At 38.8% G+C, this 27,900-nt stretch overlaps 1 protein-coding gene across 4 annotated transcripts in view; it reads left to right on the top strand.

The window, feature by feature from the left end:
- LOC105390836 (unc-112-related protein) overlaps nucleotides 1-27,900 on the top strand; it is a 40,888-nt gene that overhangs the window by 7,630 nt on the left and 5,358 nt on the right. The window contains exons 2-8 of one of the 4 annotated variants that reach the window (XM_048630058.1): nucleotides 15,216-15,221; nucleotides 23,114-23,347; nucleotides 23,983-24,218; nucleotides 24,874-25,097; nucleotides 25,322-25,463; nucleotides 25,564-25,635; nucleotides 27,087-27,289. In XM_048630058.1, the coding sequence (XP_048486015.1) occupies nucleotides 15,216-15,221; nucleotides 23,114-23,347; nucleotides 23,983-24,218; nucleotides 24,874-25,097; nucleotides 25,322-25,463; nucleotides 25,564-25,635; nucleotides 27,087-27,289 (1,117 nt within the window). Of the gene's footprint in view, nucleotides 1-15,215; nucleotides 15,222-23,113; nucleotides 23,348-23,982; nucleotides 24,219-24,873; nucleotides 25,098-25,321; nucleotides 25,536-25,563; nucleotides 25,636-27,086; nucleotides 27,290-27,900 lie in introns of all 4 variants that reach the window. The other 3 variants (XM_048630059.1, XM_038107441.2, XM_038107442.2) reach the window with 3 other exon arrangements.

The following is a 27,900-nucleotide window of genomic DNA, read 5'->3' as shown; positions in this document are numbered from 1 at the left end:
AATGATATTTTGTTTTATTTAAAAATACTATGCTTTGTAGTATGTTTGTATGTTACTTACACTTGGTTCTACAAACTCGAACAAAGATTTACATTGAAATATACTTTTTTATGCGCAAGAACCTTGGACATTGCAAATACAAAGTATAGCTGAACACAAAAGAGTAGAGATTAATGTTTTTGGAACTAAACAGATTTAAACCTGGCAATAAAAAAAAACTTGTGTTTTGTGGCCTGTTTCTATGGTTTGAACGTCAAACTCGCCCTGTTCCTGTATAAACAAATCGAATTTTGCTTAATTTTGGAGTTTTGTGGATTGTTGAGTTTGTTCACGAGGTGAAAATGAATAAAACCATTCGCAGCGAAGCTAGACAGATGATTTACAGCGTTTACCTACGATGTTTGGCGGAGAATGAGGCTGGAGAAGTATTAGTCAATATATACGATGTTTATGAAAGAACAGCGTTTTATACTGGTGAGTAGGTACTTAATTTCTAACCATTAACATACATTGCTTATATTTCTTGTAAAAAAGTACTATTTTGATGTAATAGAATGCCTTCCAATGTGTATTTGTTATTCTTATAGAGGTTAGAAAATACTAGTGTCAAACGTTACATGACATCAGGGCCTGGATGCTAATGTTGTTAAAACATCAGGTCTAGATACTTTTTTACTAACCCCCGACTCAAAAAGGCTATCGATAAGTTACAGCTGTAGGTGTCTATGTGTGTCGGTCTCTCCGTGTTAGAGTACCTATTGTAAAAATATGTGTAAGAATATGTAAAGAGTCGGTATAATTTCCCCAGACATAATAATTTGCAAGTCACTGCTTTTCTGACCAATTAAATAATTTGTTGCAGGAAAATCGGTAAACACAGTTTTAGAAGAATTGCCGGGGCACATTTGAACTTTTTCCTGAGCAAGAAAAAACTGTAATAAAATATCGATGTGTGATACTATCACTTTTCTCCTATAGTAATTACATAATGGGATAACCAACACGTGTTTCAGTGCAAAAAAACATTATGAAATACACAATGAAATAAAAGTTACAGTTGATTTGATTTAATGAAATTCATTCAAGACTGCCCCCCTCTCCCCTACTAATTTCTTCTCTTAACATAAACCTCCCAAAAAGTGGCATTTTATAATTAGTAAATATTTGAAACATTTCTCGTTTTTATTTTTTTGCTAAAGTATCGTGATACTTTTGTCCGTTTTCTATACTATAATAGTGTGGCCACTTTCTTAGATTGCCACGCCCTCAATGATTCTCTACTCTTTTATGTTCAGCTATAACCTACATTTTGGTAAGCTTATTATTTTATTTTCATATGTTTTCATCCTGTCCGGTTTTGTTACAGAGTATATTTCGTATCGTACACAAAAACCGCCCACACGCCCATGGTATGGCACGCAACACTGAAATTATCAAGAAATGCTCACTTTTATGAAACTTGAAATGTATTTAGTTAACCTGTGTATTTATTATTATACTTATCTTTTTAATTAATTATGGATATACCAACGAATGACTGGGTGAAAATGCTTATATATATATATATATATATATATATATATATATATATATATACAGTATAATTACGTCCTCATTATTAAATCTAACTTAATATTCTCTACTAAATAAATCTCTAAATAATGTAGAGCGACTGAATCGTTTTCGAGATAAGAGAAATCCTCGTATCGAGGTGTTTGCCCCGCTGATGATAGGCGTCTGGTTTAGTTCAGTCCTCGAAAGAACAGAAATAGCTTCGCTTTTCGTCAATGCTGCAGTAGTTTCGACATTTCGTACGGTTATTTAGTTGGCTGCCAACTCCCAAATTGCTTTGGCTGATTTGTGTAACGACAACTTAAATCTTCAAACTATAACTTTGTTGGTCATTCTTCGGTTAGCTTTTTTACGTCAATAATTTCAGTATTGCTAAGTACGCCAGTCTTATAAATGCATTTTTCTAAAAATGCATTTCAGGATACTGTTCTTCATGCTTTTCGTTTAGCTGTACCAGAGGTCATCAGGTTAATAAAGTGAATTACATCAGGAGAACAGGCCACCCACATGCTACTGTCCGAAATCTGACAGAAGACACAAACAAGACAACTCGTAACAATAATATACAAGGCGTATTAAAAATATTTCATCATCACGTTGCTTTTAAGAATTTTTGAAAAATATAGTATGAGATTTAAATAGGGACTACAGCAGTATATGTACATTTTTGACATAATTTAGATTTAGATCTCTAGGAGAATGCTCCTCTACAAAATAGTCTAAACAAACATCCCAGGGGTTACATCGAAAACGAAAGCCGTCAAACCGGTAAAGTTTCCCAGACGTGCTAAATAATGTCTCTGGGAACGGACTTGCACCAACTTAGAATCAAACTGCCAGCCCAATATAACCCTTATAGTAATGTAGGCGTTGCGACAAGTGGTACAGTCAATATTTGTATAAATCAGAAAGTGTCCTCGACCTAGTCAAGATTGCGGGAGCGATCGGAAGGTTTTTAAAAACTAATTATTTAATTAAAACGAGACACGTCTTAGCAGAAGCGCATGCTAAATCGATCTAATATATTCAATGACCAAAATGACTTACGAGCTAAACAAGATAACAATTTGCTTACTCTAACTTACTGCTAACAGACCACCTGGAAAGTGCAAGGCATGCAAGCCTAGGCGCGTACTTGGATTACTCTAAGGGGTTGAGGGTTCATAACTCCTCCATCCCCAAGATCGAAATTACTGGAAGATTCTTGATTCCGGGAATTTCGAAGCTTCGACATTATCCATACTCTATAACTATACATAGAAAAACCAATGGCACATATGATTAACAAGAAATACAGAATAAGGGTTGCTAAGCTAACACTTTTCACTTGCACTGTGGGCATTGAGATATTTTCACTGTTTTCACTAATTTCACTTTGTAGAGTGTTATACATCTGTCGTAGGTTGTCTAAATTGACACCCTTCACGTTCACGGTGCGGGATGTAGTCACGTTGTCTTGTGGAAGCTCTGGTAGATCTATTATTGGTAGCGCCTTGTACTGTAGACTAGTAAAATAGTGTTGTCTATGGTGTAGGTAGAAATTCTCCAGCTGGTAATCACATAATATGTTAGATATAGTTAGTATATAGGTGCCTTGTATCTGTTGATGTGTTATATCATTCTGACATTGAGTGGAGAACATGGATTTTTCTCGTGCATATAAAATCCAGCTGGTAGAGTCAATCCGTTGAACTTTGATTGTCTCTATATCTATAGCGTATGGGGTGCAGGCATTATAATTTATACTAAATTTCATCAGCTGTTCTACACAGGTAGGTGGTGAGTACAAGACAGTGCTATCCTCGGTACACAGGAACTGGTCGTCGGAGGCGAGCTGCTCGCAGGGGTGTTGGACCGGCAGGTATTCCGAACCTTTCACCAATAGGTAGGGGTGTTTGGGAATAATTACTTGGGTTATATTGCGACTGCTATTATATATAGGTAGTGAATATATTTGATAGTAGCTATAGGTATTATTATCTATTAAGGGTACCTCCATTATGAACGTTATCTGACTCTCTTTTACATAGCTTTTAACAATTATTGTCTTTTCCAGATTAACCAAATTTTCAAGAGTTGCTGGGTACATTAAATTTGCATTTTTAGAAATAGATTGTAACAAAGATAATAATTCTGTAGAGTTTACAATACTTTGGTGTAATACTGACAATTTGCTGAAGGCCAACGCAGTTTCAATTTCTTGTATAGTAGTATGAATGGTTCGAAAATTATTTAAGAACATATTAAACATACTTAAAATGTATACTGAGTATATATAACTGGTTTCCTTATTTGCTATAGTTTTTACAAGTTTTTCCATCTTTTTGAAACGTGCGTCTAATGTTAAAGTATTTTCATGTAAGGTTTCAGTACTATTTATGAAACTGTCCATCATTTTGGAGATAACCATAATTTTCTTATCTGTAATAATCTGATTGCCCTTTAACTGAGATATTAGTGACTCGTAACGAATAGCGTCTTGATTATCCAGGTTTCCTGTAATAACTTTAATCAGTGATCCTAAGGGGTTGATAATGCCTCGTTTGAATCTACGCGTGGGCGTTAGCTCTCCGGATTTACTTATAGCCTTTTCTTTAAGGAAATCTACCTGTTTGCGTAAATCGAAAAACTCATATGCATTTGGTTTGTTTATATCTACTAATTTAGAAAACTCATTATACTTATCTATGTTAAAAACTAAATCTTTGTATAAGTCGCTTAAATCTAACACTTTAATAATAATCCACTTATCTTCCTGCTTATAAGCATGGCCTCGTTTAACGGGTAGTACGCCTGGGTTTTTCTCAATTTTGAGCAGATGATGGGCCTGGCTCAACGTGATCAGGGTCAGGGTGACCAGACACCACCTGTGGGCGACGTTTCACATTTTTAATGGGGACTTTGGTATCTCTATGTCCTATCCTTACGGGAATAATATTTCTTTGTACCTGACCTACAACTTCCGCTTTATTATATCTGGGCTTATCTTTACTCTTCCTAATATTGATATCTTTAACATAGATATCTTCACCTGTCGCGAATTCATGTCCGGTCTCACCTCCTTTCTTTTCCTTTACTTTTTCTTTTCCTAACAGAGTCATTTGAGCTATGTGTTTATACAGAAATTTGGTACGCTTCGCATGGTCTTTTAATAGTTGTTGCATGTAGTTTTTCTCAAAGTTTCCCTCAAAGATTTTACTGGAGTCTGTATGTCCGAAAACTACTTCAAACGGTGTCAGTTCTGTGGTGGAGTGTATGGTGTTGTTGTATGCAAGTATGGCGTACGTCATGACAGATGCTGCGTCGGTACATTTTTGATCATATTTAGCTAGGCGATAAATTTCGATAATAGTTGAGTGGAATCTTTCTACTATGCTAGTGGAGTTTGGATTATTGGGGGTTGTTATGTGTAAATCTATTTTATACATCGTCATTAGTTCCTTCATGAGCTCGTTATTAAACTCTTTTCCGGGGTCACAGGTAATTTTCTTAGGTATTCCGTAGTATGAGAAATATTTAATCAGGGCCCGAATAACTTCAGGAGTTGATCGGTTTGTGACTTCTATTGCCTGTGCGAGTTTACTAAAGGCGTCTACGAGGGTAAGATAATATATCCCATCAATTGTAAACAAATCTATGAACACCTCTTGAAAAGGAGCATCCTGTGTTTGTGTAAGTTGTAGAACGGGCTTTATGGGCTTCCTGTCATACTTCATTCTCTGGCATGCATCACATCCATTCAATATTGCAGCAACAGTATCTCTCATATTTAACCAGTAATAATGTCTGCGTATCCTAACTAACGTCTCTTTTATTCCGCGATGACAGGTCTTACCTTCGTGCATTTTCAACACAATGGCCTTTTGTTCTTTCTCATCCTCTATGTATACAACCCTTTCGGTACACTCTAAAAACTCAACGGAACCCTTTTTAAATAAATATATTATTACTTTCGTAAATAACTTCCGGTGTCTTAAGTCCTCAAAATATATAAAATATTTTGTTTTTAGGTTAATATATTCCTTTAAAAAGCGCTTCACTAAATCCTCATTATCTGGTGGCAAAAATACCTCTATTACTTTTTGGTTGTCTCTAGTTGTATGTGTGACTTGTATGTCGTTCTTAAACCAAACGAATACAAGTATTTGATTGGGTTTCGTATCTATAGCCTCTTGTAATATAGGAATACCAAATGATTCTAAGTCTTCAGCAGAGTGAATAGTTTGTGAATGACTCGACAATGAGCGGACCGGATAGTTATCAGGTTCTTCAGAGCCTGTTATCGTTGCAGACGAATCGGAAATAGTGATAGTCGAAGAATCATGTCGTTGGGGTTTATTAGAACAGTCTTCTATGTTTTTAGTCAAGTCGTTTATGTGGTCTTGAAGCCGTTTCTCTTTGTCGTCAATGTTTACTTGCATAGACATTGCGTCGTCATCGGACGTCAAAGCATTCACTTTGATTCGAGATAAGGCGTCGGCGTTGGTGTTCTGTTTGCCATTTTTGTAAATTACTTCGAAGTCATATTCTAATAGACGTAACCGCCATCGGGTAAGTTTACTATTTGGCTCTTTAATGGAATATAGCCACGACAATGGGCGATGGTCAGTGTAAATCAGAAATTTGTGGCCGTATAAGTATGGCCTGAAGTGTTTTACAGCCCATATTATAGCTAGGAGCTCTCTCTCGATAGTACTATAGCGAGACTCGGTGTCGCTGAGTGCTCTACTTGCGTAGGCGATTGGTTGGTCGCTGCCAACAGTGCCTTGCGATAAGACTGCGCCTAATGCCACAGAGGATGCGTCAGTAGTTAGAATATACGGTCTAGATGGATCGGGATATTGGAGTAGGGGTGCGTTAGTTAAAAGTTCCTTGCATTTCTGAAATGAGTCAATGTATTTTTGGTCAATTATAATTCGGTTTTTCTTTTTAAGGCAAGATGTTAAGGGATAAGTTATTTTAGCGAAGTCCTTAATGAATCTTCGATAATATCCAATCAAACCCAAGAAACTTTTAATCTCTGTCGTTGTTTTAGGTAAGGGAAAGTTCAATACAGCTTTAACCTTATCGTCATTGGGCTTAAGGCCGTCTTTTGTAATGGTGTGCCCAAGGTACAAAACCTCTTTTCTAAGAAACTCAGACTTATCAAGCTGTACTTTCAAGTTGGTGGATCTAAGTCGTTCAAAGACTGCCCTTAATTTTTGTATGTGTTCTGCTAGGCTTGCAGAATAGATAATAATATCATCTAGGTATACCAGGCAGTGTATTCCTTGTAAACCTCGAAGGACATTATCGATAGCACGTTGAAATGTTGCTGGGGCTGTCTTTAAGCCGAACGGCATTCTCAAAAATTCATAATGGCCGTTCTGGGTGCTAAATGCCGTCTTTTGTCTATCGCTTTCATTGATTTCGATTTGATGGTAGCCACTGGCTAAATCTAAAGTAGAAAAGTAAGATGATTTACCCAATTTGTCAAATAAGTCGGTTATGTTAGGGAGAGGATATTTGTCGTCTATAGTGATGTCATTTAAGCGCCTGTAATCTATAACCATCCTATATTTAGCTTCACCGGATGCATCCATCTTTTTAGGGACGAGGTGCACTGGTGCACTCCAAGGGGAAAATGATTCCTGAATGACGTTATTTTTCAAAAGATTTTCCACCTGTTTTTTTATTTCTTCTGCTTGTATAGGGGCCTGTCTGTAGGGTTTTACGTATATAGGGTCCTCGTTCTTTGTTCTTATAAAGTGTTTTACTTGATTCGTAAATGAGAGAGGAAGTAAGTCGCTATAAAATATGTCCTTATATTCCATACATAAGTTATGTATCTGCTGACGTTCTTCGGCATTCATATGATCAAGTCGTAATTTGGCTAAGTTTTGTGTCAATATCTCATCTATTTCAATATTTCTTTCATCCATCATACTATTAACCTGACATTCCGTACTACTTTCATACTGTTCTGTTTTAAACGGGTGTGTTATAGTTAATGTCATCTGTTCATCACGAGTATTTTGAATAACCGTGGTAGCATATCCATTTGTACACCTAACTAGCGCGCTAGGCATCCTTACTCCTTCACAAAATTCCGTATAATTTAAAATAGCTTCGCCTGAATATAAATCAGTCGGCAATTTCACTCGTTGTTCAGAGCGGGGGGCCAGTTCTATGACGTGGTCCTCGCGATTGTGTATAATAGGTATAGATGTCGTGTTCGTTCGTAACACGTGATGTTTATAATCAACAATGGCTTGTAACTGCTCTAACAAGTCAGAGCCGATAAGTCCATCGTACCGCGCATCTACATTGTAGATATAGAATTTGTGCTGACCCGAATTATTTAAGCTGGGAAATAGCGGAATATTTATGACTTCGTTATGTTTACTTGATGAGTGTGTACTAATCACTTCGAATGGTTCGTGAACTATTTGGTCATGAAAATACTGATATGCTAAACGTGGGCTTATAAAAGATTTCATACTTCCTGAATCTATCATGAATTTACCGTTGATTTCGGGAAGATAAATATGCGGTAATTTTAAGTTCGGGTCACAATTTAATTCTAATTTTTCCGGGGGATGTTTGAGGCTGTTATGTGAAAATTTTCTATTTGTTCAGGGGTTGCATTTTCCTGTGTCAGTTCCTCGGATGATTCCTGTAATTGACAGTCAGAAAAGTTACCTTCGATATCTGGATGATGTACTTGTTCTGCAGGTACATCGTCTAGGTAGACGTACTGCTCCGGGTTGTAATAATTTGGTTGGTATTGGTCCTCTTCGTAGAGGCACAGTTCATTTAATTTAAAACCCTGGTTAGGTCTCTGAGGTGCGGTTCTCATCGACACATCGTTTGAATAAACATGCTGTGGTGCGGCCGCGGGCTTGTTCCAAGTAGGGACTGTGGGTTTGTACCCAATTTGTTGAGGATTATTATTTCCGAATTTTTGTGCAGTTGTCATACCAAACTGTGGTCTATAGCCGAACTGCGGGGGTTTGTATCCGAACTGCGGGGGTTTGTATCCGAATTGCGTAGGCTTGTAGCCAAATTGTGGCTGTGGTGGCCTATACCCAATTTGTGGATTGCTGTTCCCTAACTGCGGCCTGTAGCCATAGGGTTGATTATTAAATGATTGGACTGCCATACTATTATTAAATCGAGGGGTGTAACCGGTGGGTAATATCGGTCTAAGGCCGGTTGGCTGGAGTTGGCCATAACTGATAAGCTTTGCGTCGAGTTTTTGTGTGGGCGTTGTTACTAGTGTGTTCTGAGACTTTACCATAGAGCTAGGAAGAGTCATTTTATTACGCATAACATACTGATCGTGGAAATTGACCTCCTCCAATACAATTTCCAATGCTTTTTCCAAAGTAGCGGGGGCTTTAAGGCGAACAATGCGCACCATATTTTCGGGGAGATTATACAAAAATACGTTGAGTGACGTATTGGTGTAAATAGCAATTTTACTATTTTTTATGTTCGCGTCTTCGATTCTATTTACCTTTGAAATTAAAATAGAACGCACTGACTGGATCCTGTTGCAAAAATCAAGATAGCTTTCGTTAGGATTAATTTTGAGAGTTTCTAATTCTATGGCAATACACTCTTCGTTTCGCGGGTCTCCAAAATGTTGCACGAGTAATTCCTTAAAATTATCCCAGTGCATAATATCCTGCCTCTCACTTACAAGGGCAGCAGCATCACCTGCTAGTCTACTGGTTATAGCATGCATGATATATGTGTCTTGGGCCTCATTACCTCTAAATCTTTCTATAATATATTCGCTTTTAGCCAAAAACAAATTTAATATGCGTTTATCCCCATTAAAGATGGGTATGATCTTTAGTACTTCGCCCGGAATGAGCGTTATACTCTCCATGCCTACCTGATCAGGCATTTTGAATATTTAATTACACAATTCACTTAGTCTAAGTTTAAATTTTAATCTTATTTATAACACAAGTACCTATTTATAGGTATATATATATATTACAAATTTTAGTAAGTACTAATATTTCTAACTATAGATAACGTTATAATGAGAGAGTTCTTATCTCAAGATAACCCAAGAAATTTTACTTGTAGAGGGAATTTGGACAGGAGGTGAAAAGTTGTACTCACCAGCCGGTCGGTATAATCCTTCCGCCTTGACACATTTGTTTGGTTCGCAGTAGGACACTGTTAACACTATCCGCGGCGCGTTTCCCGGAACGCGCGTAAAACCGGTAAGAGTTCTATAACCGAATTTTCACGGGATAATTCAGTTATCCTACCGAATCGGCTGCGCCAGTCAAGATTGCGGGAGCGATCGGAAGGTTTTTAAAAACTAATTATTTAATTAAAACGAGACACGTCTTAGCAGAAGCGCATGCTAAATCGATCTAATATATTCAATGACCAAAATGACTTACGAGCTAAACAAGATAACAATTTGCTTACTCTAACTTACTGCTAACAGACCACCTGGAAAGTGCAAGGCATGCAAGCCTAGGCGCGTACTTGGATTACTCTAAGGGGTTGAGGGTTCATAACTACCTTGGTCACTCACGATTATACAAATACTCCCAACTTGGTGCTTAAGTCTAGCCTTTACTTTGATTTGCAGTACAATGGTAAAGCACAGCAGATACTTAAGTTGTTGGTGTTATAAGAAGCCTTCACGAATTTCATTGTTCTTCAATCACCATTATTCAGTGTGCGACAGATTACATTTACAGCAGCATATGAAGGAGTGCAGTGATCTCTTTTGTCGACTACGATTACAATGTGACTATTATACGTCTGTACATAACATGATATGTGCTTACTTATTCCTTTCACGACAGTTATCGTCCTCAATGTGATTACGCACGTCAATTGTTACGATGATGATAAATCACAACGGACAAAGACCTTTAATCTTAAAACATTAAGACGAATCTTTACTCGTTCGTGTCCACATGGAAATGTTTTTACCAGCGCTGCGGCACCTTGTAATAAAGGGCTTCACGTCGGCTCCCCGTGTCGTTGACCTGAAATTTTGCTTGCATGCCCCTCGGTTCTTTCTGACTGAGTCAGCAGAAGAATTTAATTAATTTCAAAAGTACCAGGATCGCAGACGTCGTCGGCAGCGGCACATGGCGGTGGCGGCGCCCCCGGTATAAATAGACTATCGTCTAAAAATATCCGGCGTTCGTATCCGCTCCTTGCGCCTGCGCAAGCGGCATCTCGGGATCGGAACATGGGGGCAATTTGTTGCTCTTGATGTTTTCACACCTCCTCGTGGAATGTGGAAGAATTTCTCGGCTCACATCGAGTTTAAGCGCTGTTACATGTTCGTAGTGTAGTTTCGATGCGATTTACGGAATTACGGATGGCTTATGTCTCAGCTTTTTAGAACAGTATTAAACTGCAAATACGTTGAGATTTGAAATTACGTGGTCATTTGAAAATAATATTTCTGCATTCATTCGAAATGAGGCTATAAATGACCGGTAAAAGGTTCTCGATGAAGTGATGGATGACTATGACTTAACAAAAATAAGCACCAACACGCCACCGACCGAGGCACCGGACCGGGCACACCCTTTATGCTCCTCGTATAATAATAAAAATAAATAGTTATAAAACTGATTTTTAGGTTAACGGCCAATAATACGTCTAATGTTATAAGCATTTTATGTATGAACATGTATTTTTTGATTCTATGAAATATGTATCGTTAAAAAAATTAAAATACTCTTGCATAACTATTAGTAGAGACATATATTTATATAGTGTCCTACTTCATAGGAGCTGACCCGCCTAAACGCAATTATTATTTTATTCATGCATTTATTTACTATTGCATCTATACAAACTTACATTATACATATATTATACACAAGTAGTTTAATCATCACTAGACAAGTTTAACTCTCAAAGACATTGAATTAATTACTGTCAACACTATTTGCGTCTTCCTCTTACAAGAACAGTTTTATTTTGAGGAAGCTGTGTTCAAAATTGATTACCAGGATTGAAGAACCATTATGTTTCATGCGGTTGCGGTGTACTACTCAACGATCACTAACCAAGACATGGATATAAGTGTTTTTTTTTATTCAATATGGAACGTTCTGTATTTATTAATGTAAAAAAATATATAAAATTTGTACTCGTGTTAGACAATTTGACACAAGTTGAAGGCCGTATATAAAATGATGAATTTGTAATTATGTTGTCTGCTAGTCTCACTCCACTGACGCCAAACTTTCGAGCTATCCAAGATCCAAGTCCACAAATACATCGCCTATCTGGGTCACGGTCTCGCATAAACCTCGATATACACACGTTATTAAAGAAACGGACCTTTATAAATTATTATATTATTGATACAACTGGTTCAGCTAATCAGAGTACAAACGCGCTCTTCAAGACTTCATCCAGAAACCCGATATCTAAAGTGCGTTTTGAAAATGAAAGGAAAATGTAACACGATATTTAGAGTCAGCGTGCGTAATACCGCTTCGATATCGAATTTGATTCTTGAACCCTGAACACTGATCACATACATTCGAAATTAAATATGCTGTAAGTAGACTATGTGTAGGATCTGTGGTAATCCATTATTACGTGTGATTGAGGTTAACAATTTATTTCGTTAACAGAACATATTGCGTATTCAGTAGAATTCGGAACTATAAATCTGTCTAACCTATTCGACATTCTCGCGCACTCGGATGCCATTTTCCTATTGTGTTGGTTCTCTTTTTTATAGCATTGCCCTTAATTGCGATGCCATACGCTATTTGGTATTCATTTATTACGTCGAATATTGTCTTGACAAATAAAAAGAACAATGTTACCGTTCTGCTCTAGTTGTTACACCCAAATTATATTTTCAAGTTCTCTGTCTTTGTCCTCAAATTTTCTGTAAACAACGAAGTCTTTGGCACTCATGTAACACGGCTTTCTTTCAAAGGCCGTTTTCTAAGCCTTGCAATGACCATAACCAATGTGAAATTGTTAACGCTTGAAGCGTCTTCGCTTCCATTACCATAGTCTTCTGAAATGGGAGTTCAAAGTGCTTTAGAAAATTTCTTTGTCGTGATGAGAGACGGCTCTTCCCGACGTATAACAAGCACTTGTAATTGAATACGCTACGAACATAAACTGCGTTTATGTATAGTTTTCCTTTGACGCTTGGAGAAGCGCTAATTAAATCGGAAAGGCTAGTATCGCATTGCTTGGGAAAAGCTTTCTCTTCGACAGCGCATACAACTTTTCTATGAGAACCGCGTTCTCGGGAATGTCCGACAAGAAATTATAGCCAGGCCAAAGGATTGTTTATGGCCACATGGAAATTATCATAGATCAACTGGTTAGGTGACCAAGTATAATATCTTAATTGCTGACATTATTTAAAACCAACAAGTTTTCCTGACAATGTTTGATTGGCTCCACGCTTTCGCCTCTAATCTTGATCCTGCTAGTGCTCGTAAATTACTAATGTATACTAACGTCAGCGCTCGCGAGGCATATCAAAAAGCTCATGTCAAATACTGTGGCGCCCGCGTTGCACGCCTAATTAATTTGCGCAAGCGCAGTGAATCACAATGGCAGCTGTCACCGCAACCGGTCACCATATTGGATTTTAAGGATGCCGGTGACGTTTCACTTCCACAGTGTGCGTTCATTGTACTCTACATGGGTCGTCTTATGTCACACATGTAACCTTGCAAACACGTCGTCATTGCCGCTAAGGGTAGTGTCAAATCATTCATTTGTATTTAGTTAGCAGCAAAAAAGTCAACCTTCAGCTCGCAACAAACAGTTTTCTTGTTCAAGGGTTAACGACATGATTGGCAAAGGCAGTCCAGCGATGTGCTAAGTGGATGATGAGGGGAACCATCAGATTAATTCGCCCGTAAATTGAGAGGAAGGTTTCAGTGAAGGTCCGTTCTGTTTATCACTCTAAAGTTGAATGAAAGAAACTTGATAGTAGTCAGCAATAACAAGGTACGATTAAAATAAATCCAAGCATCAGAATTTTTTCAATAAGAATGATAATAAAAACCTACTTACGTATACATTCCATATACAAGAATACCTCCTCTGTAAAAATGACTGATAAGATTGTGTTATCGTATGTGGTTAACTTTCTAGCGATGCTGCGTTCAGCGATTATCGTTCCTTCGCCAAACATTTGCTTAGCCGAGATTTTCTCATAGCGTTACGTAACCGTGTGACTAGAAGGCGTTTGTGCGACAATTTGATTCGACTCTAACTATTGTAATACTTAAAAGGCCAATAAGTTTTGGCAGTCTTGTTATTTACTTTCCAGATTACTGATACCTACAAAAAACTCGGAACTGAACTCTATTCATTACAACAATTCAGTCCGAAGAATAATCAAATACACAAAAAACTTCAAACGAAGACTCAAGATCGTGTGCCCTATAATTTAGCTCAGGCCTACTAATTGTTGAAGTAGAAATTCGCGCCTCTATAATTGCTCTGATACTTATAATTGCTGCCCTGGATCCACTATTTATGAGATACAACCGCAGACATGTTAATGGGTAATTTATTAGCATCTACGCCTGTGATACTACTGTTTGTTATTTTATATACTGTCAAATAAAGAATTAATAAGGTTTTTACTCTAATCCAAATGCTCTATTTCTTTTTGTTTTGTCCTGAAACAATCTTTATACCAGCGTCAATAGTATCTTCTTTCTCTTTCAACGCAGCAAGTCTCACACAGATACGTAAGGGTATACCGGATCTGAGTGTACCACAGTGAGCAATATGTCAAGCTTTTACTAGATCTGATTCCATTTGCCGGCCCGGTTCCAGTTCTAACCTAGACATAATTTGTACGCAGCTTTTCAATTTGTTACCATTATTCTGAATCTGATTGAACGTTTGTTCTCCGCTTGTATCATTATCTATACAAACGTTCGTTTCTATAGTCTGTAGTCTATATTGGTACATTCTCTGTTTTTTTTTTATTTGTTCTTAATTTTATTAAGATGACTTATCGACGATTTTGATTTTGTAACATAGTGTAGGCGCTATTCCTACGCTTAAATAATAATTATGATAACACCACTTTCGCCGCGCCCACTGGCCCTGAAGTGGGTGATGGGGAAAGCGATATTGTAATGGACACCTTCCAGATTCTAAACTTCCATGACTTATTGATTCCCAATGATTCTTCTGGGCAAAAGTCTCTTAGATTCCCACCAATATTTTGTCTAGCTTTATGAGTAGGATTATAAGTTGTTTTGTACTAGCGCAACGAATATCAATGCACCCAATCTATAAATATGCTGTAACTTGTACAATACATATACCTACTACCCAATTACATAATTTTAAAAAAACATCGACTTTACCTTCAGAATAGCACAGTAAGAAGAAAAAGCTTACGGCCTATAAAATTTATCGCAGTAGGGAAACTTGTCACTCAAATCTGATAATGTTGTAGAAATCACAGTGAAATAAGTTCTAATATAGCAATCGTGTCGTACGTCCTACAACGTAATAAACGTTTTACGAGCATTGCCTTGTTCATGTCACTTGTGTGAGTTTTAACTATCATCAGCATTCAACATGTTAAGAAATTGTAGTGTGTTTTTCAAGATCAGCTGATAATGTTTATTTGTCTTTTCAATTTTCAGGTAGAGGTGAGACTTTACGTTCTAAAGCTTATCCGAAAGTCGAAGTATCTACTTTATTCGCCGCGTAAGGTATCTGAATGTTAAATTAACCAGTTAGTGTGTTTCGTGACGTCCGTACACTAAAATCACGGTAGTTGATAATATCACCCATAACTTTAACCACTAAACTCTCAATTAAACCTAGTACCATATCACTTGAATCGTTGTTTTCATTAAATAGCAATAAAATGATTAACATAACCTGTCTTGTTCGTCTTCTAATGGGTGTTAACAATTTAAAGCACTATACATATAGTTTTAGTTAGTATTTATAAACCTACTGATGTTGATAATGTAACAAAAACGTTGTATAAATGAAATCCAATCTTAAAGCTAATGGGTAAAGATAAAAGTCCTTAAGTTACCAACAAGCTAAAATGACTAAAATTATCTAAATTCGTGTAATCTGGTAGAGATTCGGTGGAATGAACTACTACTGACACCTAAAACTATCTCAATATTGATTAAAATATTAACGATATGAAGAACCAGTTTTTAAATATTTTGGCGTGTTTTGTATTTTTAATTGGTAAAAATCAGAGTTTCCAATGCTTAATCATAAAACTTTTCTTCATTAGGCCAATTTATTATATTTCATCCATGTGGGGTTTACTTAAATGAACCCATTAAATAACATGAAGAAATCACCGTATCAATTTCTATGATAGTAGCATTAAATCTATAATGTGAAGTCGACATGCAAAGCCCTCGTAATGGCCTACATCCTGTTGTTTCGGTCGGGATTCACACCATTAGCGAGGAGACACTAAAATAATTAGTTTTGTAACGTTGTCACGTGTGCATCTCATCATTATGTCATTGTTTTTCCGGTGCAAGTGCTTTTTAATATAGCTGAGTTTAAAATTGTTGTTGTTGACTGCTCACGCAGCCCTTTGATTTGGCACAGGCGTAATTGCCCGGCTCGTGGGCTTGTCGCCGCAACAAGTCGTCGAAATAGGCCAACCTGATGCCGATTAACCGAGTCAGATCGATTTTGATCTCAAGCAGCCTCTTTATAGAGTTGTTGCCGACCGAGCCCACGGTATCGTGTTGGCGTCGCGCAACCTTCGCCGGCCGCCTCGCTGCCTCGCTGGGACAACGGACACTCAACTTTGCGCTCGATGCCGTAAAACTTCAAATTTATTACCACCATCGCAGGTAAGTAGTGCGATCGCATCTGGTACATGTGTGTTTACAAATTTCAAACGAGCCACATTCAGATAGAATCGGTTTTCACATGGGACCACGCGTGATCTGTCTCCTCGATAAGTTTAATTTATTTATCCCATAAGCCGTTCGATTGTAGTCAGTTTTATTGCTGTCGCTTTTCGATGTGTCGTTTAGTGGTCGACCCGTATCTGGAGATTATCGGTACGGGGTTTGTCTCGCTTGTGTGGGCCACACTATCAAGGCTCCGTTCGATTGTGCCTGAATTCGTATGTCGCCGCCAATGATAGTGTCTGCTGGCCATTGAAATAAATCACCCACGTGCAAAATACCGTATTGCCCACGTCGGATAGAATCTTGAATGAACGTGATTGTTTCCTGAGGCTAAAACAAGGTGCAGTTGATATTCAATTAACTCATTAATTTTAAACAATATCCCCTTCTTCTATGAAACTGGTTATAAATACGGCATGTCAATGCGTTCTACATTTTCTTGTCTTTGATCTCGAATAGTTTGTAGATGTAACACTCCAGTTAAAGCATAAATTGGATGGCGGAATCTAAATGGTATAATTTAGAACAAAACTCCACTGAAGAATTTACTTGGTCGCCGCTTAAATGCTATTCTTAGTTCGATCAAAACATTATTTATTTTAATGACCATCAGCTATCCGCATGGTTGCAACTACTCGCAACGAGGAAATAATAAATACTCAATTAACTCGTAAAAGGAAATACGGTACGGTGCGACAAATAAAAGCTCTGTTCTCTTTATTTATATTTCAAAGAATATAAACATAGGTACTTAAATAAACATCACTCAATCGTTTAGGTATGAATAAAATTTAACCTAACCTATTACGTTGAGAAACAACACGTGATAGCCTGATTAATCAGAACTCGTGCCTTTAAATTAAATAAAACAATTATTAAATGACGCATAGAATAACTTTACAATGCAATTCAATATGTTAACATCTGTAATAGAGGGAAATAATAGTATAACTAAAATTCCAATACAAGCTACAGGCTACAGGTGATATTTAAAATTCCGATATGCATCTAGAATTTAGATAGATAAACTATAATACTTTTAATAAAATGCGAAACTGGCCACCTTATATTGCTAGCATTCAAACGAAACGCATTAGCAAAGATGCCGCTGATTGAAAACGCCCACATCCGATGGATACTTTCAACCATCCATCAAAAGCTCTCAACACTACGGCTAATGTGCAAAGCAAATAGCCAAGCAATTTAAAATTGTTCCGTTTCATATCAATCCCGTTAACCGAAACTGCTTATTCAATTCAGACTAGCGCAAATAAACTAGAAATGCTTTTACGTTATCGAGAAGACGCTATCTCAGACGTCAAAATTTTAGATTACGTAGATTAATCTTTTTGTACTAGTGGAAGACACTGAGATACCAAAATTCTATTCAATGGAGACCTTTGATTCCAGATAGCGGTTCTCCAAGCACTGAACGACCGCCCACCTCAAAGGGCAATACCAATTCACAGGATGTTATCTAAGAATTAGTTGGCTAATGTTGGCCTCTGATTGCTCAAGAGCGATCAGGTGGTGACGTCGCCCCCGCTAGAGTAACTATATCAGTGGGCGGGGACTGCGCCCACGCAGCGACTGCCGGCTTGCCTTTACCAGCTACTCATCAATTATCATACAAAACCAGCTGTACAGATCATATTGTCATTCACAATATTAACGGTGGTTCATGCAAACCTTTAAAAGACCTCGGTTGCAAAGGATTGTTTACGGTAATTGCTTAATGCATTCACAATTCACATGATTGGAATAGGTTGACTGTTGTTTATTGGCTTGTTTACTTCAATGGTTTCGGGCGGCATGAAACTATACGATAGAAATATTACAAAATAATACAAATTGCAGACAGAGTGAAATGTTATATATATATTTAAACACGTAAACTAAATACACCTGTGATATAACCTCGCACATGTTTTGTATGGAGCCGTAGCGTAAATCTATTTATACTGATTCTGAAAAGAACCGGCGCACGCGCATCATCCATTAACCGACAGTAGCGGTTCGCAGTAAACAAGCAACATGGGGCACTCCCAAATCCCCAATGCATGGGATTACGTTTCCTACCAATTAAATCATAAAATAGAGTTTTAAAAGCTTTCGATCATTAAGTTAAGTCGTTTTGACAGTGAGATGGGATAGCCATGATGGGTATCCGAAAGCGGATCTGGGTTTGTGTGTTTTTGGTCGCGGAGATCAAAGGGGGCGCCGCAGGGAGGCGTACTGGGTCCACTGGAGCATTTCATTGATGAGACCACCAAGGCCAACTACTGTCATCGATTGTTTATTGATTGATATTGATTTCACTGTTCCATTTCGTATGAAGTATAAAGGATGTTATGAAAGAATCAGTACAGCCATAAAATAATTGTATCTGGAGATAGTACAGATTGGAAGTCACATTTTCATGATGTGACGGAAAATTTACTTTTAATATAATGTACATTTCATTTATGTTTCGAAAACAACATATTCGTTTCTCGATTTACATTTATTGCCGTCTAAAATTTCCAATTTGCTCACTACATTACTTGCATCTCCCCCTTCTGTTTGCTTTACGAGTCTCTTGTCGAGATTTATTTACTATTACTACAAATAACGGTTGGTTTAATTACTCTTCTGTTTAATGTTTACCCCCAGAGATTGTGTGTTTAAGTAGGCATAAGCTTACATACCTACATGCAAGTGAAATGAACTGAGGTTGGTAAATATTTTCCTACCGCTGTAGGTACCTAAAAGTGCAATAATACGTAATCACTTTTCATTAAAATTCATTAAAACCTAAAAATTATTAGTAACAACCGAACGTGTTTTCTTAAAATACATTCAAATTATTCTTATTTTGTTCAGAAAACAAATTTTGCCGAAAGAGCTCTCTGCCCGTACTGTTCCTTCAAGACCTTGACCCTAATTTCATTCTCCTTTACAGTAGGTCCAAAATGGGTCATCCTTGCGTGACAAAACCACATAAAATGCACTTTACACTTAAACCAATTGCTCTTATAACAAGGGGTCAGCGGAGGCCGGGTTATCTTCCAAATGGAATGCACTGCATAGTTGAAATACTTCTTTCAATAAAGGATAAAGATGCTTGTGATATTGAATCATGACATTCATGACTCAATTGTAGTTTACCCAACATCTTCAATATTTGATTTATCAAAGCAAACTTGAAACAGAGCAAAATTGAGTGGATTCATGTAGACATAAAAATTACAGAGTCCTCATCCATCATAGATGACCGAGATTCGTGATTTATTATAACAGTATAGGTGTTGCTCTGAATATCGGTAGCTGGAACGGATAGATTATCCCTGCCCGGTTATTAGACTCCGTATATTATTGATGTCGTCACTCCTATCATAACTCACATCTTTAACTTCTCCATTGATGCAGAAACCTTTCCCATTATATGGAAAGACGCACAAATTACCCCTATTCCCAAAAAGTCCAACCCCTCCTCATTCTCAGACTACCGTCCCATCTCAATTCTATCTTTCCTTTCTAAGGTGTTTGAGCACCTGGTGCATCATCAATTAAATTCCTTTCTTTCCCAAAACAATATCCTGAATCCCTTCCAATCCGGCTTTCGCTCTGGTCACAGCACCGTTACTGCATTAATTAAGATAAACGACGACATCCGTTGGGGCATGGAAAAAGGTGATCTTACTGTGTTAACACTGCTTGACTTCAGTAACGCCTTCAACACCGTTGACTTTGATATACTGCTAGGAATACTGAGTTCTCTTAACATATCTCCTGAAGCTGTTGGCTGGTTTCATAGTTACTTGCGTGGTCGCCGGCAGAGGATACGCATTGAAGATTCGTTTTCAACTTGGTGCAGCACCAATGCCGGTGTCCCGCAAGGTGGCGTCTTATCTCCTCTTCTCTTCGCCTTATTCATAAACGGCATATCTCAAACTATTTCATGTTCCTACCACTTGTACGCAGATGACCTTCAAATATATTGTCAATCGCCTCCACAGAAGCTACATAACGCCATATCAATGGTGAACTCTGACCTCGACAAAATCTCTGACTGGAGCAGGTGTCATGGGCTTACGGTCAACCCTAAAAAGACTCAAGTGATACTGGTTGGCAGCTCGAGACTGAAATCCAAAATCGACTGGCTTCAACTACCCCCGATTTCTTTTGACGGTGTTAATATCCCTTTTGCCGATAAGGTGAAGAATTTGGGTATTCTCATCGACACCAACCTAACCTGGGTGCCACAGATCTGTGAAGTCAGTCGGAAGATTTTTGCATCCTCAGCCAGTCTGAGAAGACTGCGTAACTTTCTACCTACCGCTACTAAAATCTCGCTTGCACAAACTCTTTTACTTCCCATTCTCGACTACGCCGACGCCTGCTATTCAGATATCACCGAGGAGCAACTGAATAAACTTGAGCGCCTTCAAAATCTCTGCATACGGTTCATATTTGGTTTACGCAAATATGACCACATATCCGAATATCGCAATAAACTCAAGTGGCTCCCAATTCGCCTTCGCCGGAATGTTCATATTCTCTCTTTACTCTACTCTGTGCTGTTCAATCCCTCAACTCCAACGTACCTCAAAGAGCGTTTCATTTTTAAAAACCATCCCGACAACAGACCAATGAGATCTTCACAAATGCGTTTATTAGATTTCCCATCGCATACTACTGAGTTTTACAGTAACTCATTTACTGTGACAGCTATAAGACTGTGGAATGCATTACCTGTAAATATCCGTTTTGCGAAGACAGCTATAGGTTTCAAAAAACAGGTAAAAGAACATTATCTTTCCTCCATCTTGCAATAGTACCTACCTATATTATATGAATCTATATAACTTTGATTACATTATGTATGTATGTATTTAAGTATTTATTATTAAACAAGAATGTTTACTACACTTTGTACACCTTCCTCATTTATTCTTTAAGTCTCTCCTCCACCCAAAGGTTGCCTGGAAGAGATCGCTTTTAGCGATAAGGCCGCCTATTGCGTTATATTGTAAATTGTTATTTGTGTAAATTATTTTTAAGTCAATAAAGTAGTATTCTATTCTATTCTATTCTATTCTATATTACATATCCGATGTACGGCTATTAGGCTATAAATGTCAGTTTGCAAATAATGTTGCACGTTCACTTTATAGAGCAGACTATTATGTGCAACTCAAACCAGTTCCACATTAATTTATCCGCTTATAATAATTTCAGGCCCTCTTATACATCGGTATTCATGTTTCCACTAGTTGATTGAACAGGATTCTCTAGACGGTGTGTGTGTATACGACATTTTAATGATTCGGTCTAAAGTGTTGCTTAATTTATCTTATCTCGGTCCGTTTACACGGCAGGTACACCTGCTCACGAGCGTCCCGCGTGGCATTTCATCGCTGCCCCACTCGTGTCATGTCACACTTTTGATTATGACCGTCAATAATAACCCGTTACGAATGTTATATTTATGGTAGCTCCGCATTGGGTACGGTTAATTCTGAACACTCGATAGATATAACAGGTTCAAAAAAACTTATATATATGAGATTGTAATGGTTATCAAGCGCGTCGATAAAAGTGTTATCCGCGGCCCGCATACGTCACGTTTATTTATGTTCATTGGTGGTACACAATCTGTCAGCACATTAGAGCAGTGGACGCGACCAGACGGCGGCTGAGGCCACAGGAACTACTGTCTGGAGCCAGAAATACATTTACTTGTCCCACATAACACCCCGTCAAGGGAATTAACTGCAACAAGCATATTATGTTGTCTCGGTTGTAAAAATTTAATCTTGTATATATTTGGATACCGAAATAGCTAGAGTTATTCGATAGACAACGACAAGGAATTCCTACAAACCATTGTGAAAGCCGGTCACGACTCGGCTTCTTTATCGACGCTGGCAAAGAATCCATATCCACAAATCGGATCTCAAACACCAGATTTAAAGTCAGAATACATATAGCGATCAGAATCTTGTAAGGAGCTCCGCCATTTACGCGCTGCCGACGCCTCTGCCGTCAACAATCCGCCATGTAAGGTATAACTCGAGCAGCCGAGGAATAGTTAATTGATTCCTGCCTCCGCACAAAGACAGGTTGCCTCGCATCAATAATGTTGTTTGTTGCATAAAGACGGAATATGCAGTGCGTATAATGAAGCCTGATTGGTCATTACTGGAAGGACTCGGAGTGCCAATTAAGACAAATGACTGCGGGAGGGGGTGGCGAATGTTTTGTCTGATTGAATTTATGCTGACGACTTGCCTTGCTATATGCGTTGATTTAATTTAGTTACTAAATCATTTGTGTTCTTTTTCTCACCTATACACTTAATTTACTTTTCCATTTTGGATTGCATCGTTTGGTTCACTTCTACTTTTTGCAGTAGTGTCTCCTTACGAACTTTGTAGGCAATCACACCGCCGACTTCCGTCTTGGAGACTGCCACACCATTCATGTCTAACAAACATTAATAATCCTCCTCTTATTTGAGTATCAGGCTATTAAGCTTCTGCGAATTCCTAACGTCTAAAAATACAGTCATGTCTAAACTTTCGTTGAAGACGTTAGTACCTTACACTCAAATTTACATCCTTCGGACCTGATCTAAACCGCCTCATTCCTTCCAGAATTCAAAAAGGACTGGTCAGACCACGCGCTGTGGTGGCCGCAGCGCAACAAGTGGCTGTCGCGGCCGAAGCACACCCTGGACCAGTACGGGGTGCACGCGGACGCCGTCCTACACTTCACGCCCATGCACAAGCCTCTCCGGGTGCAGCTTCCGGACCTCCGCTATGTGGACTGCAGGATCGACTTCTCGATTAACACGTTCAGCGCCGTGGTGCAGCTTTGCAAGAGTCTTGGTGAGTTTCTGTTGTTTGTGCGGTGTGTTATTAGACTATTGGGCCTTCTGTGCCCGCTATCGCCCATCAGTGACAGCTAAGGGCACAGCTACATAGGATTATTTATGTGGCCCACAATCCCACATTATTTATTTATTTATTTATATATATATTTACATTAACTAGATAAATAGATGTATAGCACTGTAAAATACTTTATGCATCTGTAAAATACCGTGTTAAACGCTCTACAAACCTGGTTAAACCTTCTCGTTATAGTACAGTCGGTATCTAAAGCTGAGCGGTTAGATACACAGCCAGATTAAGGTATTAGTGATTTACATATAAATTTACGAATTGTAACGGCTTAATCCTACTTTAATGCTAAAACTTAGCAGTTATCATGAATCGAAACCCACGGTATTCACACCTACGTTGTCTATGAACACACAAAATAGTTTATATACAAATAGGAATCCCTGTTCTTGAAGTAGCGTTAGCAGCGATAAACTGTGACCCTAAATATTTATGTTTATACCGCAGACAGGCGATAACTTTATTTACAAAGAATTTCTATCGAGCGTATCAATTTCTTCGAACTGTTATGAATAGATAGCCCTCATAATTTAAATCGCCTTCATAATCTTCATTACCAGGAATAAGGCATCCGGAAGAGCTCTCACTATGCATACCTCTGGAGCCGTCGCACTTGAAGCAGAACTACCAGAGCCTCAAAGAGGTGAAGAGACGGGGCAACATGTCCCCGGCCACGAACAACTTCATCGGCATGACGCGCGGGTCGTCCAACAGCCTGGACAAGTCGAACGGGGGCTGCCCCGCCACGCCGCCGCCGCCGCGGTCGCTCTCCGCCACCCCTGTGGCTTCACAGCAGGTAAACAATACCTATGTATAAACATTGCAATACAATAGCAATATTAAAATGTACTTATACTTACCTATAAAATTTGCTCCTTCAAAGGAACCTGGCGACCTGTTTAAGCACAAACTCAACCCTCTAAACACCACCCCATTAAGTAAAAAAACGTAGATTGAAATCGGTTATTTATTGCATAAAATTGGCGGCACATTTGCACAACATATTAACTTTACTGGCTCGATCGTCATAAACTGATTAATTGAAAACAAATAGGTCATCTTGTGTGGTCCGTTCGGTAGTTTACATGCATTCAGTTCAAAGCCGTCCCGACTAATCGCTGATGTAATATTTGCACTGGAAAATTCTTTGCGATAAGAATCGAGTGACTTTACGTGAACTTGTGCTTGATGCACTGATCTTATTAGTAGTTATAAGCAATCTCACATACTTACTCCTATATTATAAAATATTAGAGGAAATTGTATTTTTTTCCACTCAGTATTGAAACTTTGTAATTGTTCTTGCCATTATTTTGACTACTTTATAATTTGCAATGTCTGCGCTCGAGATAAAGTATTGTAAAACAAATTACAACTGTTTACTAAACCCGCTATTACTAACTCAACATAGCACACCAAGAACCATCCTAACATCGTCGCCAAAATTGCAGAACGGCACGCTACGTCGTTACGGCGGGCACATCTACAGCACACAGAGCGACGGGTCCAGCGACGGCGGCTACTGCGGCACCCCTCCCCGCGCCGCCTCCCTTGACGCCCTGGACTCATTAGCTGACCTCTCATTGGCTGACTCCCCTATCGACCCCGGCCCGCAGAGCAGAGAATCCTTGCTGACCCCGAAGTCGCTGATGGAACGAGCGAGGATGAATGTTGGGTACGTTGGTTTAATTTGTGAGATTTATCAGATATCAATAAGGTGTTTTTGAATCGTAGAGTGGTTATGATGTAACCTATTGGACGTTTTCCCATGGGTTATTATCAATCCGATGAAGTCATATTATGTTTCTCCTGAATCTCCTCAAACCTCACCCAGACTGAAACGACTAGACTACGCATATTTCTAACTACACATTAATTAACAACGCACCCCTTCCACAGCTGGCTAGACTCCTCCCTTTCAATAATGGAGCAAGGCATCCGCGAGTGGGACACCCTCCAGCTGCGCTTCAAGCTATACTCCTTCTACGAGCTGTCAGCGCGACCCGCGGACGCCGCGAGACTCAACCAGCTGTACCAGCAGGCGCGTTGGCAGCTGCTGCACCAGGAGCTCATGTGCACCGAGGAGGAGATGATGCTGTTCGCCGCGCTACAGGTGAGTCACTCTACAGCTGTACCAGCAGGCGCGCTGGCAGCTGCTGCACCAGGAGCTCATGTGCACCGAGGAGGAGATGATGCTGTTCGCCGCGCTACAGGTGATTCACTTATACCAATAGGCTGCAAAAGAAAGAGAATAGGGAATAGGGAATCCTTAAGACAAGCAAGCTAACTCAAGAGGATGAGTCGGGTGGTCCTCATATTAATAGGGAGGTAAATAAATACCCGAATTAACAAAAAACGCAAAACTACAGTTAGTGGTTTAAACTTATCATTTGTTGTAAATACTTTACGTATGTAGCTGTGAATTAATTTGACCAGCTGTTGCAAGCTATTTTGCAAAGGTCGCTTGAAGGCTGAAACACAATATTGAACATATGGCGAGAATTCCACTATTATTATTTTAGTAGGTGTAGATGACGTTTTTTGTCCTACTCCTACACGGTATGATTACATACACACACATAGGTACAGAGAGGTATTTTTTTTGGAGGATAGACAATAGAAAATTTATAGTTTCTTTATAGTAATGGCAAAATAAATATATATTCAAATAATATTTCATATATTTTCTAAATAGTTAAACCATAACCATGTAAGCTTGACGAGTTAATACCATCGATCTGACACCAATCCTCTTATACAAATTAACGGAACTTGCAGAAACTATTTCCCTTATTTATCACGTTTCATAGGAAGTTTAAAACTGCGCGCGATGAGTCACGGGTAAACATAGAACAGTGACTCACGGCTGATTCGGCAACCGTATGTTTTATAGACGTACACCAATTAGTTATATCGGTTCTTCGTATTTACGTTGGGCTTTTTATGAGTTTATTTCACCTTATTTTCGATTATTTTGGTTTGGACGTAGATATAGGTATAATTTTTTCGTCAAAGCATTCTTGTGTTTCGGCACATTATGGACGGATGACGCACAGAGTCAGTCATATTCTTCAGTCATGAAACTACCCATATGTAATCCCCCCCTCCCCTCCGACGGCAGTAAACAGTTGACGCCCCGTGAGCACTTCCTCCTCCCTTTACAGATTTCATTCCCTCATTCTTTCTTTCATTTCCATTTCTCTCTCCATTACAAACTTCTAGTGCCATTTATTATGAACCTAGCCTAGCTATGGGCTGAATCTACACACACAAACATAACCCCTTACCCTCCTTCACTTACAGCTCCAAATCGAGCTGCACACCCTGGCGGGCGGCAGCACAGAGTCAGTCGACACTGCGCCGTCACCAACCACCACTCCATGACAAACTTCTATTGTCATTTGTTAACATGAACCTAGCCATGACCACTGACCAGCACAGACCAAATCAAACAAAAATAACCCCTACTCTCCTCCACTTACAGCTCCAAATCGAGCTGCAAACCCTGGCGGGCGGCAGCACAGAGTCAGTCGACAGTGCGCCGTCACCAACACCACTCCATGACAAACTTCTATTGTCATTTGTTAACATGAACCTAGCCATGACCACTGACCAGCACAGACCAAATCAAACAAAAATAACCCCTACTCTCCTCCATTTACAGCTCCAAATCGAGCTGCAAACCCTGGCGGGCGGCAGCACAGAGTCGGTCGACGGCGCGCGCGCCCCCTCCCCCACGGCCGCGGCGGCCGAGGACGAGATCGACGCCGCCCTGTCCGAGCTACAAGCCCAGCTGGAGGGCGGGCCGCCGCCCAGTGGAGATATTACTTCTGTGCCGGAGCTGGCCGGGTACTTGAAGTATTTGAGGTGAGTTGAGTAGTGCGATAGTAGCTGTTGTAGAAGAGTTGATCGATAAATATGCGGGCTAGAAACATACCACCCGAAGCTAGGAAGAATACCTACAATTACGATTGCCCACAACTTAATAATGGTATAAAAGGCTGTGTCCTCGGTTAAAGCGATGTCTTTTTGATGGTTCTTTTATAGATGGACTAAAGATAGAGATTGGGTGCTGCGTACAGTGTAATGATACATAGGCTACATTTACAATCATCACGTACAGATTATCCTTTCTTATACTCGAATAGTAAGTAAGTTATATTTGCTTAGAATAGTAGTAGATAGGCAAGATTCACGCAAGATGTTTTTATAGCATACATATAAAATAAATATTATACCTTTATGATTATATTTATCATTATCATCGCCAACATTATTTACTATGCGTTAGCTTGTGCTTATTTATACACTACTATTTATTATCATAAATTCCTTGCAATTAGAAGCTAACTCTTATCTATTTGAATCGTTTTATAGTCATGTTATAACTATTTTCAGCTTAATTATTCGTATTTATGTACTTATATGATGATTATGTATTCATTATGTTGTTTTTCTTCCATCTTCGGCTCGCGTCG

This window comes from Plutella xylostella, chromosome 25, assembly GCF_932276165.1.
Source record: "Plutella xylostella chromosome 25, ilPluXylo3.1, whole genome shotgun sequence".
NCBI lineage: Eukaryota > Metazoa > Arthropoda > Insecta > Lepidoptera > Plutellidae > Plutella > Plutella xylostella.
The sequence above is the reverse complement of the archived record's forward strand: the minus strand, read 5'-3'. Positions and strand labels throughout refer to the sequence as shown.